General features: G+C 34.5%; 1 protein-coding gene across 2 annotated transcripts in view; it reads right to left on the minus strand.

Moving 5' to 3' along the window:
• eps15l1b (epidermal growth factor receptor pathway substrate 15-like 1b) overlaps nt 1–13,166 on the minus strand; it is a 102,963-nt gene extending 89,797 nt beyond the window's left edge. For both annotated transcript variants that reach the window (XM_056445959.1, XM_056445968.1), the window contains exons 1-6: nt 13,106–13,166; nt 10,569–10,610; nt 10,282–10,371; nt 6,492–6,539; nt 4,708–4,809; nt 736–801 (exon numbers count right to left, since the gene is read on the minus strand). In XM_056445959.1, coding sequence (XP_056301934.1) covers nt 736–801; nt 4,708–4,809; nt 6,492–6,539; nt 10,282–10,371; nt 10,569–10,610; nt 13,106–13,132 — 375 coding nt within the window. In that variant the 5' untranslated portion in view covers nt 13,133–13,166. The remainder of the gene's footprint in view (nt 1–735; nt 802–4,707; nt 4,810–6,491; nt 6,540–10,281; nt 10,372–10,568; nt 10,611–13,105) is intronic.
• Nucleotides 13,167–14,828: the final 1,662 nt, after the last annotated feature.

The following is a 14,828-nucleotide window of genomic DNA, read 5'->3' on the forward strand; positions in this document are numbered from 1 at the left end:
AGCCTGAACCGTTGATACAAGGCAGGATGGATCCATGCAGCAGAAATCAAGACTCATCAGAGCAGGCAGCGTTTCTCCAATCTTCTATTGTCCAGTTTTGGTGAGCCTGGGTGAATTGTAGCCTCAGTTTCCTGTTCTTAGCTGACAGGAGTGGCACCCGGTGTGGTCTTCTGCTGCTGTAGCCCATCCGCCTCAAGGCTGGACGTGTCGTGTGTTCAGAGATGCTCTTCTGCAGACCTCGGTTGTATCAAGTGCTTATTTGAGTTACTGCTGCCTTTCTATCAGCTGGAACCAGTCTGGCCATTCTCCTCTGACCTCTGGCATCAACAAGGCATTTGCGCCCACAGAACTGCCGCTCACTGGATATTTCCTCTTTTTCAGACTATTCTCTGTAAACCCTAGAGATGGTTGTGCGTGAAAATCCCAGTAGATCAGCTGTTTCTGAAATACTCAGACCAGCCACGTTCAAAGTCAGTTAAATCACCTTTCTTCCACATTCTGATGCTCAGTTTGAACTGCAGCAGATCGTCTAGACCATGTCTACATGCCTAAATGCATTGAGTTGCTGCCATGTGATTGGCTGATTAGAAATTTGCATTAACAAGCAGTTGGACAGGTATACCTAATAAAGTGGCCAGTGAGTATATGTAAGTACATAAGTCAGCAAAACATATAACACTGTTTTATTGGTTTTTGGATATTTTAATTAAAAAATTCTCATTTAATTCTTTATACCTTCACTGTCCAGCTAGAATCAGCAGAAGAGCCTGTAATATTCAGCGATGGACTGCCAGTATCTCTCTGGAAAACAAGCAGAAACAGATAATTACATATACTCATTTAATGGATGCTTTTATCCAGACTGACTTAAAAATCAAATCAGCTTGCAAATAAAACAGATTAAAGGTAAACATCAGCAACAGTTTGACAGTGATTTAAGATTTTTATTACAGTATATATCTCATAGTACACATGCTATTCGAGTAAAATATTACATTTTTTGGTATATCTGAAATGAAAAAAACTATATTTTATTTGAATAGCGTGAGCACTAAGAGATATGTAGTTTAATAAAAAAAAACAATCTACATTTTTCATTAAACTACATTTATTAATAGAGACATTTTCTGGTAAATTTACGGAAAGTTTCCAGAAATTATTCTACAGGAACTTCATCTGGGAATCTATTTCAATTGGGAAACTTTTGGGGAATTTACAGGAATTATTATTATTATTATTATTAATAATAATAATAATCATAATAATAATAATAATAATAATAATAATAATAAAATATTCAAATAATTAAATGTAATTAAAATTAATAATTTATTAATAATAATACTTTAATTTCATTCATTCATTCGTTCATTTTCTTTTTTGGCTTAGTCACTTTATTAATCCGAGGTCGCCACAGCGAAATGAACCGCCAACTCATCCAGCATTTGTTTTACGCAGCGGATGCCCTTTCAGCCGCAACCCATCTCTGGGAAAACTTTAATTTCATTTAATTTAAAATTTACAACATACAAATAAGAAATATTAATTTCTATTACACTACATATCCCATAGTACACTTGCTATTCAAATGAAATATTACATTTTTGGGGATATCTGAAATGAAAAATTCTATATTTTATCTGAATAGCATGTCTACTATGAGACATGTAATTTCATTCATTCATTTATTCATTCATTTTCTTTTCAGCTTATTCCCTTTATTAATCTGGGGTCGCCACAGCGGAATGAACCGCCAAATTAACCAGCATATGTTTTACGCAGCGGATGCCCTTCCAGCTGCAACCCATCACTGGGAAACATCCATACACACTCATTCACACCCATACACTACGGACAATTTAGCTTACCTAATTCATCTATATCACATGTTTTTGGACTTGTGGGGGAAACCGGAGCACCAGGAGGAAACCCACGCATACGGGGGAAGAACATGTAAACTCCAAACAGAATTACCAACTGACCCAGCCGAGGCTCGAACCAGTGACCTTCTTGCTGTGAGGCGGCAGCACTACCTACTGTGCCACCGCGTCGCCTTCAATGTGATTAAAATTAATACATTTATAATATTACTTTAATTTAATTTAAAATTTAACATACAAATAAGAAATATAAACACATCTCATAGTACACACGCTATTCGAATAAAATATTACTTTTTTGGGGATATCTGAAATGAAAAATTCTATATTTTATCTGAATTTCATGTATACTATGAGACATGTAATTTACATTTTTTTTAAATCTAAATTTTTTATTAAACAATATTTAATAGAGACATTTTCTGGAAAGTTAAATATTTAAACTGAGGAGGATTAGGCCCAATCCCAATTCTATTTTTGTACCCCTACCCCTTCCCCTTGGTCCTTGCAACATAGTGTGAAGGGGAAAGGCTTCAGAATTTACCCCTAAGAAATGGGACATCACTGCAGTACCTGCACACGTCATCATAGGTCCTCGCAATCTCTTACTTCATATGAGATCAGACGATCGCGACTGCTGTAGTTATTCCAGTTGTGCTATTTTTTGGTATTTATCTTCAGGAATTCACTGAAGGAATTTATTATGTTATCATAATGATATAATGTGGCAATAAGATCATAACTGTACTGTGTATTTACACAGTGGCCATGTTCATCATGTAAACACACCAAAAACAACATTAACATTACAGCAGACGCTGTAAACAGCTCATTCTCAGCCACTAGACTTTTCTGACAGGGTTTTCCAGTGTCATTGAGTGACAGAATGTTGTGGGACTGCTGTACAGGAGTTATTATTAGAGATTATAGATAGCAAAATAGCGAAGATAGCGAAGATAGCGAAGGTAAAACACGATCGCCGTTATGAATGTATTAAAACGTGCTTGTTTGTTGTAAAAATTCGTAATAATGACAAAAAAAAATACTAACTTGTGCATCTCCTTATTTCCGTGTGCACCCATGCTGCCGTTGTAGGTAGTGTATTCTGGGAAATATTTGTACCCCTTGGTTTCGAGTGTGGTCTCTGTTTCAAGGGCTATCTAGACCTTGCCCATAGATATATACACTAGATATCGCATACGGACCCTGAGTATGCGTCAATAGGGCCGTCACATTTGTACAGGGTTCCCAGCACAACTGTCATTCAACCGCACTAGTCAAGACAGTGTGCCAACGTGAAAATGCTGGACTTTAGCACTGTGTACGGGTGTAGTAATAAGCAAACTAAGAAAACAAAGCACAAAGGCACAAAGGAAAACTCCCGATCATAGATATATGTATATATGTGTACATGTCTCTGGATGGCCACAGTCCTCCACTGCAGCTTGGTCCCGCATTCATTTCAAAGGAGCACTACCCTGTACTAAAACGGCGGCTCTATTGACGCATTCCTTCCGATAGACAACAACAGGGCAGGCGACATCTAATGTAAATATCTATGGCCTTTACCCTTAGCACTACGCCTTCAAGCTAAAGAGAATCCCTTCAGGTGAACACGCAAAACGAGGAGTAGGGGTAAGGTGAAGGGCTAAGGGGTAGAATTGGGATTGGGCCTTATGCCTAGCAGCGACTTTGTAGCTGCCTGACACTCTGTGTGGCGACCTGCTGCAAACGCAGGTCTGTGTAGGTCTACAGTACAGAGAATACAACCAGCCTCTGAACGAGCTAAGAGAGGATCACGTGAGCTCTACCGTTGCTCCTATCCGCTTGTTAAGTGTGACGTCACGCGAAGCGGTTTCCAGGTCCAAGCACTCTATCAAACTGTATGGGGAGACTTATGAAATGGTAATAATAAACGTTTACAAAGCGATGTAATACTTTCGAAAATCACCATCGCAATATATATATGTCCATGCCTAATATCTGATGGCCAGAAAGTGATTCATTTTTTAATGTAAAAATGTAATGATTCAAAATGATTCAAAATGTAAAATTTTGGTATTTGTCACGCAGCAAGCCCAAAGATTGTTGTATACAAAATGGCTTTATATAAAATTCACTTTAATGTGTGATATGACTAAAAAGTGATCATAAACGAACCTTTTCTCAATTCAAATGAGTAGTGGCTTGGACCCGGAAACAGTATTACATACGTTACCAACATGTCTTCACTTAACAAGCGGATTGGCTGTCGCTCAAGAAGGTCGCTCTTCATTTGCATAAAGTTGAAAGATTCTCAACTTTGTCGTGTCACTCGACACGCCCACCTGGTCGCCAACGGTCACCAACACTGGAAGACGTTTACTCTCCACTGAAATGAATGGTTGCTTGTTGCTTTGCTGCTGCAAGTCGTTCGTAGTGTGAATGAGGCTTTAGACTTATTTATATTAAAACTGAAGGTCAGTATTTAGTTTTTATTTAATTATTGTATTTATCTATTATTATTTTACATTCTTATGTTTTGTTTGTATGTTGCATCTTTCACTGTTAATTGTTGTTTAAACGTTTGTTGGGACAAATTTGTAAGTCATTGTGTTTGAATGTTTGAAAAACAATAAAGAAAGTAAAAAGAAAGAAAGAAAAAAAGAAATTGCATTAAAGCTAGTGATTGTAGCCAAGGTTTTTTTAATAACTATTTTGATCTGATTCCTTCTTATATCCTAAACTACAATGTTGCAAATACTCAAGTTTATTCCCTTTAATACCTGTTATTTCCCATATTTTCCCATTAATTCACATGGAAATTTGCAACCCTAGACCTACTCACAAATTTAGGCATGGGTGCGGAGATGTTCTGGCTTAAACTGTTCAGACTGAGATCACTTCCTCCTTGAGCAGACGCCACCAGTCTCAGAGCAGTGAAGAAGCCCTTCATGGGAAAAAAAAGTGTAGTATAATTAAAAATGAAACACATCAAATGCATAAAAATAATACAGAGCATTCGGTTAAACTTTCTTTTACAGCGGGCTCGTTAACCATGTCACAACTACATTGCTATTGTAATAACAGTAGATTATGCATAATTGCATGTAATGACTCTAAACCAAGCCCTAACCCTATAGTAAGTACATGTTGTTAAATAGTATTACTAACATTTAAATGTTTAATCGCACTTTAGCAAGGACACCACGTAAACAAGCAGTTCATATTTACTATCAATGAAGAAAGAATCTGTATTTGTGTTCAAAAATGCTTTTTAATTCATCTATTGCTGCTCTTTCTATTGAACATTACCAATTTTATATTCATTAATGTAGAAGTGGACGTCTTTGACTCTAATTTTGTTCCAAATTACACTATTATATTATAATTTTTTCTAGTTTTATTGATTTAACACATTTTAATTAATGCAAATTTCAGGTAAGTAGGTAAAAGAGATTGAATTGCCATGTCAGCAATAATGCAATAAAATTAAAAAGCATACAAAAATAAATATTCTACAATTACATATAATAATAATAATAATAGTAATAATAATCAACATCCAGGGTTCTTCACTAACCGCATCTGTTTAATGTTCATCATTTTTTATTATTATTATTTTATTTTTTCAGATTTATTTTGTGTTGTCACTTGTCACTTTATGTACACTGGAAGCTTCTGTAGCCAAAACAAATTCCTTGTGTGTGTGAAGCACACTTGGCAATAAAACTGATTCTGATTCTGATAATAATAATAATAATAAATAATAATAACAATACTAATAATAATAATAAAAAAACAAATTTTTTACTTTTTTCTGTTCTCTGTAATTTTTTTAAAACAAATCATTAAGTGTTAAACAAATAAATTCTTTAACTTGCATTAAAAGCAGAACAGTCCAATAAGTAGTTTATTATTAATAATAAAACAAAATGCCTAATAATTGTTAGTAAAATGTATTGACATTCTGAGTTTTATCATTAAAAGGCATTTATTATCAAAAAAAGACAATCAAATAAACGCATAAAATGAAATGCTGATATGAAATTATATCAAATGTCAAAGATCAAATCAGATACAGTTGAAGTCAGAATTATTCGCCCTCCGGAGAATTTTTGTTTGTTTTTCAAATATTTCCCAAATGATGTTTCACAGAGCAAGACATTTTTTACAGTATTTCCTATAATATTTTTTCTTCTTGAAAAAAAGTCTGATTTATTTTATTTCGGCTGAGTAAAAGTAGTTTATAATTTTTTTCTAAATAATCTTAAGGTCAATATTATTAGCCCCCTTAAGCAATATTTTGTTTTGGATTGTCTACAGAACAAACCACTGTTATACAATGACTTGCCTAATTTACCCAACTTTAACCTAATTACCCTAGTTAAGCCTTTAAATGCCACTTTAAGATGAATACTAGCATATCTAGTCAAATATTATTTACTGTCATAATGACAAAGATAAAAGAAATCAGTTATTAAAATTATTATGTTTAGAAATGTGTTGAAAAAATATTCTCTCCGTTAAAAGAAATTGGGGGGAAAAAAATATACAGGGGGCGAAAAATTCTGACTTCAACTGTATTTAATTGTGAAAATGTCCATTTTGACATAAAACAACTATATTTACCTTTTTATCCAAGTAACCTTTTCTGTCTGGATCGGACAGATCCCAGATCTGCAAAAGAAGGCAAAAACACTCAGTCATTTTGTCCAACAGTTTCAATGTTTCAAATTCAGTAGCTATGTTTCCCTCCAAAAATGCGAATGTAATGTATGCGCTAAACTGGAATATCACATAAAAGACGTGTGAATACAGCAGCTTTTCCATCCTACAAGTGAAAGTGAACAAAATCATCACTACCTCAATAACTGGGGCCAAATATCAAAAAGTAAAAACGGAATTTGCTGGAGTAGGAGTAGCTGCGTGAATCTTTTCTTCACTTGTAATGTGTTTTTTATTTATTGCCATGTCAGCAACCAAGGTTATTTTCATGGCAAGAACATTTCAATAATAAATAAACAATTAAGAACAACAAACAAATGAATACACAAATTAAATAAGATTTTTAGTGTTAATACATGATAAGAATTCTATATTTTTTCTGGTGTCACTTTGCTAAAAATGTCCTTAAGAGAGTTCCTTTCATAAAAAAAGTCTTCTGGAAGCATTAAAAGCAGGACAGCACAGTAAAATGTGTTTTACAGTAAGGGGAGTTGTTGAGTGGGGTCTTCATCTTTAATTAAAAAGGCGTGAGTTAATCTTGTATTTCCAAAATGAACATCTGGTAAAAATCACTTGATCAAATCGAGTCTTAAAATGTCTTAAAATTCTGTTTGAGATTGCAGGTTGTATTTCATGTAATTTATTATTTTCCAATGCATCCCACTCCTCTTGCCACTTAATTAAAATGTAAACGTTGATAAAAGGTCTCATCTCTGATGGAGGAATTTGGCATTTGTTCACCACTTGCTTCAAATGGCTCGTTTCCACTGACTGGTACGGTACGGTTCAGTTTGGTACGGGTCACCTTTATCAGGCTTGCGTTTCCACTAACAAGGGTACCCTTTTGGTGGGCGTGGTGTATGACAGAAAGTTTCAGTCGACGTCATTCTCACTCCAGGAAATGTCTACAATAAAGCTGTACGGGTCACTTACATATCATATGAAAAGCATTTCTCACAAAACAGATGCTTCATACACATAAATACTTGTGTAGAAATGTTTATTACTAACTTTTCAATGAACATGAGTTGATTATAACTGCAGATCAATGACAGTGCGAAACAGCCTACTGTAACGTCTGTAATTATATTAAATAACTAAATAAATGAACATATATAAACACATACAGCCCCTTACAGTCTCCGATATGTTACCAACTACAGAAGAACTATATATAGCAGACATTTTGCCGTATTTAGGTTCAAAACAACACAAAATATAGCCTACAGTCAGTGAAATCTGTGTCTGTAGTCTTCAGCAGCACATGTAGCCTCTGTTAGAGAGTAATTCCGTCATTCCCGGTTCATATTAGTCCAAAATATGAAGATAATAAGTTAGTTAATCATGGCATTTTGTTTATGTTTGCTGAAAAATAATGTGCTCCTTTTTTCCGACTTCTCCTTTGTTTCTTCACGCTTCACTCTCGCGTTTGTCAGTGTCTGACGGGATCGGGTTTCAAAAGCACGTCAATAATCAAGCGCACGTTATTATCATCAGCTCAACAAGTTTGATATTTCAGATATAATGTTAGACGCGCGGCGAACGCAAGGAAGAAAGCGAAACCGCTCGCGCCTCAGACTGGCTCGTAAAAAACTACAGGGCACAGGATAAATCTGCTCTTCTTCTTGGCTTTGTGGCTGTTCATCCAGACGACGACAAGGTTTGTTTGAGCCCAGATCGACCATGGCTCGTTATTATATGTATTTATAATTCCGCTGTAATCTCTCGCTGTGTATTTCAAACATGGCGTTTTTTTGTTTTCATTCTGGCTTGTTGTGTAAGCGAATGACGTATCTCTGTAAACCAATAGCGTTCAGCTGCGCATGTGGCTCCGCCTTTTGGTACCCTTTCTCGTGTTTGGTACCCTTTCGAAAGGGTGCTGAAAAAGTGGTACGGTACGGTTCGGTACGCCTTTTGACAGTGGAAACGGCCATAAAAGCGTACCAAACCGAACCATACCGTACCACTCAGTGGAAACATGCCAAAAGCATCTTTACAGCTGCATCAGCTCGCTCATTTCCAGAAAGCCAGACATGTCCTGGAATCCAGCAAAAAATAATAAGATAAAACTGATTTTGTAGATGGTGCTTTTCTTCATTTAATAAATTACTTGCACCACAGAGGACAAATGCTGACATGCAATGAACGCATGGTGGCGTTTGAAAGACGCGGAGCACGCTCTTGACAGTTCTGGAGGTGATTAATGATATAATAACACTAATAATGAAATGGTTAAGGCATTTTAGAATGACCAAAACAACATTTCAGATGTTTTACATTGTAGTCAACCTGCTGGTTTGTCCATTCACACACATTTTTATCATCTCGTCAAAGTCAAAGTCAGCTTTATTGTCAGTTCAACCACATGTACAGGGCATTCAGAAAATCGAAAGTGCATTACTCTCAGACCCTAGGTGTCTAATATATAATATTAATACAAAAATTAGAGTTTTAAAAAGAAATTACAATGAATACAATTATACATATAGTGTAATCTAAAAATAGAAGTAAAAAAATTTTAATTGGTAAACAATACATTTACACTTAAAGGAATATGGCAAGGAGTGCAAAACAGCGTTGTGTAGATGTAAAACAGTATATAGTGCAAAAAATACAGTATAATGTAACAGTATATAGTGCAAAAGGCTTGTAAACATGATAATTATGATAAAGTAATAAACAGCAGGGGTAGAAAACCTATGGCTCGGGAGCCACATGTGGCTCTTCGTCCAAAAATATGTGGCTCTCCAGCTGTCTCTCTTCAATAATATTTTAAAGTTTAAAAAATTATAACTTTCACTGGAAAACTATCACTAGTTTCCTATTGAAAATACAATTACAATTCCCTTTTTATTGTATTTTCGACAGCAAAATGAATAAGAACTCAGTTTACAATAAAAAGACCTTTTAACCAATGCGTATATGTGATGCTGTGGTTTAACTTGAATCGTGACACCAATAAAGGGCAAGCAACTTACATTTCTATGGCAACCTCACGCATGTAAGTTCAAACAACATTCATTAATGGCGATGGCCAAACAAATAAATAAATAAAAAAATCAATAAATTTCCCTTGTTCATACATTGTGATGAATTATATTTGCTTATTTTTGAATTGTGCATGAACATAAATAAAGGTTTTGTTTATTAAAAAAATAAAGGTTTTGTTATATACACACACACCCCCAATGGCTCTTTACAAAAATACATTTGATTAAAAAAATCTGAAATGGCTCTTTGCTGAAAAAAGCAACCCTGATATACAGGAAGGTAGTATGAGGAAACTAGCACCAGGGGCGTAGCAACCGAGGGGATCCGTCCCCCTCACTTTTAGAGACAAACCATTTAGAAACAGGTGATAAATAATTATATGAACACATGATCTCATACAGCCGTCCCCTCCACTTTTGAAATGTCCGCTACGCCCCTGACTAGCACATGATCTCTTACAACAAAATCACAATTTTTAATGCACGTACTGGAATTAGTTCAGTAAAAGTGTTTCCATCATAGTTTATACGCATCTTTTCTTATTGAATAAAAAGTTTATCCTACTCAGTTATGCGCATACGTTTTTACTGCGCATTTTCAAAATGTATGCGCATCTTGAAGCTTCCATCAACTTTTATATCCAAAATGCGCATAAAAATAGGTGGATGGACACATAGCAAGTCATGTGACACGTATCTCTCACCTGTCCCAATGTGCTGTCTGAAAGCCCGGATTTCTTCAGGAACTGAGCAGCTTCTGCAGCTCCAACTCTTCCAGTGTTTGCTGGATCCACCTGTGGGAAAAACAACAGAAATACTGCAACACTTAAAATGGCAGGAACAAAACATAAACAACACATGATCACTATCAATGTATCAACACTAAACTGATTATTATAGTGCACAGTGTATATAAACACATCATATCAGGGCTTTTCTACATTCATTTCAAGAGCATCCCTTTCAGGAAGAAAACATTTACTGATTTTACCTGTCTGTAGAGGCTCTCATATGCAGGGTTTCCACTTGACAACTGCACAAGATATAAGTAAAAATGAATGACAGATATTATATAATAATACTTATACTTACAATGGGTCATTTTTTTTATTTTATTTAAAATGTATACTCTATTGTAAAAACAATTGAAAAAATTAGTAGGTTGTAATTTTTGTTGCAATATTTTGCTTGAATTTAATTGTATTATCTTTGAATTTCTAAATATATTTGGTGACTAATATATTATTTTAATAAATATATCTGTTTAATAAATCTGTTTTGTTTAAACGCAGCAAAATACACTGCCTATATACACTGAGAAATGGAGAAAATATTCATTTTCAAAATGGGGTGTGCTCAATTATGCTGAGCACTGTATTTACCTAAAGTATTTGTTCTTAATTTTTTATTATTGACAATAACAAAAATCTGAAGTTGCATCTATTAATGTTAAACGAGCTGAACTGATAACAACAACAAACAGCTGCATTTTAATTAGCTAACTACAAAAAAATGATGAATATTGCATGTAACATTCAATCAACTAGTCAGTAACAGCTTAATAAACTAATCTTTATTAATGGGATCTTACTATAAAATGCAACCAATGCTACTATTGTGCAGTTTGGCTCGAGCAGAATCATGTTTCATTCATTCATTGTGTGAGTGTGTATGGATGTTTCCTAGTAATGGGTTGCAGCCGGAAATGCATCATTCATTCATTTTCTTTTCGGCGTAGTCCCTTTATTAATCTGGGGTCATCACAGCGGAATGAACTGCCAACTTATCCAGCATTTGTTTTACACAGCGAATTCCAGGGCGAAGCGGTGGCGCAGTGGGTAGCACGTTTCCCAGTGATGGGTTGCGGCTAGAAGAGCATCCGCTGCGTAAAACATATGCTGGATAAGTTGCCGATTCATTCCGCTGTGGCGACCCCGGATTAATAAAGGGACTAAGCCGAAAAGAAAATGAATGAATGAATGAATGATGCCCTTCCAGCTGCAACCCATCACTGGGAAACATCCATACACACTCACGCACAGAAATGCCAACTGACCAAGCCGTGGTTCAAACCAGCAACCTTCTTGCTGTGAGGTGAATGTGCTACCCACTGCTCCACCGTGACACCCATAATCATGTTTGTTAATGTTTATTTATTTATTAATTTTTTTTACTTTTTACTTATAATTTCTCGGTTGTTTTTTACAAAACAACCCCTTCCCCAATCATTTAATCCCTTACAGACAAGAGAATAAAAATATAATAATATAAAAATAAAGTAAAAAAAACAATACAAAATAAGCAAATAAAGTTTACTGCCATCATAATTTTTTTCAGGTAATATACGTGTACATCATGTTACATTTGTAGTTACCTACAATAACATTGGCGATAGATTTGTTGACGTTTATTTATGGTGTCATTTTATTACAAATTTCTGCTTATGACTGACAATATTTTGTCTTTAATGGCTGAATTAAATGCATTTAATTTTCATTAATCAAAATTATGCAATATAGGGGATTACACACATTATTCTCCCTATATATATATATATATATATATATATATATATATATATATATATATATATATATATATATATATATATATAGGGAGAATAATGCGTGTGATCCCCGATACTGCATAGTTTTGATTACACACACACACACACACACACACACACACACACACACACACACACACACACACACATATACATATATATATATATATATATATATATATATATATATATATATATACATAGTAAGTTCATCTTAAACTTAAATATACATCTTAAATACATAAGTAAAAATACATCTTAAATATATATCAATGAGATGAACTACATAGAATTTGTCAGTATTACTCCTAATACTGGAGTATTACTCCTAAAAAAATTTATTATACTTAGTTTATATATATATATATATATATATATATATATATATATATATATATATATATATATATATATATATATATATATATATATGCAAATTGCTTTATTTTGTTTTTTCAGTAGTGGGAAGGGCAGGGGCTGCTCTTGCCATTGATGACGTCACATGACGAAAACACAGGTTTCTCTCCTTAATAACACTGTAAACACACGGACTGTTAACATAAAACATATTATCAACACAAGACTGATGTTTCTATACGAAATTCTGACAGGATTCAGAAAAAAACAAACATCAGTTTTGTTATGATGTTGCTTGAACAGCTGTCTCGACACAAAACGAGCCAAAAAGTTGCAAAACAGCGACTTTAACAGCACAATATGCCCAGTAATCGATTACTGCACGTTATGAAAACTTATAAGAAAGCCACATTCAAAAAATAAATGCGAAATATTAGCTAACAACAATCGATAGCTGCGCGCGTTTCACAGGAGGACCAAATGTCCGTGTGTTTACACCTAAACCAGGCGTAACAAGGTTTCCTGACACAACACAACATATATCAGATAAATACTCTTAATATTTATTTGACAGTTTCATTTAATCAAACTTTTAAAGTCATTACCTGACTGAGTGGCGTGAGCGCCGCCATATTTCCTGACTCACGAGGACGCGCACAGGAGGGTCTCGTGAACGCGTACAGTCAATGTCAAATCGAGAACCGTTGAGTTACTTGTTTATTGGAGATTAACTTGTTCATCTCATTGATATATATTTAAGATGTATTTTACATATATATTTAAGATGTATATTTAAGTTTAAGATGAATTTACTAAGTTATTACGAAACAAGAATGTGGACAAATTTGATGAACAGTTGATATTAATAAATACTTAATAATCACATACTGTAAAAGCACGAAAAACTATAAAGAAAACCTTAAAATATATGAGTTTTAGGCTATTTGTAAACTGTAGATTGTGTAATGTGTGTAAATTATATACATAATTTGCTCCTGTTCACAGTTTCGCTTAAATGCTAAGCTTAGCTAACGTAATTTCATCACAGTGTATCAGAAGTGCTGCTAATTCCTTACAAAATAGTTTAGTTTCTGTCTTAAGAAATACTTAAGAAACACGTCCAACCAGTTTACTTCACAGTCTGCTGTAAAATGTCTCCATCTTGTGAACCAGTTTTGGAAGTGCAAGATAATCTGGGAAAAGCAATGTTAAATGATGGGCGTCACGGTGGCGCAGAGGGTAGCACGATCGCCTCACAGCAAGAAGGTCGCTGGTTCAAGCTGGTTCAAATTGGCATTTCTGTGGAGTTTGCATGTTCTCCCCGTGTTCTTCCCCGTGTGGGTTTGCTCAGGGTACTCCCCCAAAAGTCCAAAGGCATACGCTATAGGTGATTTGGGTAAGCTAAATTGCTCGTAGTGTATGTGTTTGAATGAGAATGTATGGGTGTTTCCCAGTGATGGGTTGCAGCTGGAAGGGCAACCGCAGATTAAAACATATGCTGGATAAATTGCCGGTTCATTCCACTGTGGCGACCCCAGAATTCTAAAAGGACAAAGCCGAAAAGAAAATGAATGAATGAATGTAATATGGTCATTATAGAGAACACAAAATAGAGATCAACTAAAAACCTAAATTTAGTGTCTTCTTTCATCCCTTATTTATTTTTTTTGCAGTTCAATACATGTTTGAATCATGTTCTGACATGTAGCCATAGGCTATTTGTCTGTAAAATATTAATTGCTTCACTAAGATCAATAATTATGCAAATATAAACCACTTGCTCAACTAAAGATCCTCTAAAATCCATCAGAACTTAACAAAACTGCAGCTTTCATGTTGCGAACACAAACCATATTGACTAACTACATAAAATTTGTCAGTATTACTTCTAAAAAAAATTAAGTATACTTAGTTTATTTCAAGGAAGCAAAGTTCAAGCTTGTTAAGTCTACCTAAACATCTTAGTATCAATGTACTACAGTAGTGTACTTAAATTTCTATACTACTTGCTACTATATAGGCACAATTTTCAGATCATAAATGTATGTTTCAGGACTTTTCGTGCAAGAAGACTGTAGTTTTGTACTTTTTATAATTTGTTTTCAGATGACTCTCTTTCTTACACAGTTCATTTTTAGAGGTATTTTTACACCTCAAATTATTGTGTTCCTATTTAGGTATACCCAAAGAAGATCAGGTTTAGCTCCACACGTTCAAGACTATAAAAAGACTCATTGTTTAAGTCTAGTATACTTATGTGCAATATTAAATATATCAGAAGTACATAGAAGTAAAGAAAACAAGCAGTTATAAAAAAGTAGTATGCTA

Source organism: Danio aesculapii, chromosome 2 (genome assembly GCF_903798145.1).
Source record: "Danio aesculapii chromosome 2, fDanAes4.1, whole genome shotgun sequence".
In the NCBI taxonomy this organism is placed as follows: domain Eukaryota; kingdom Metazoa; phylum Chordata; class Actinopteri; order Cypriniformes; family Danionidae; genus Danio; species Danio aesculapii.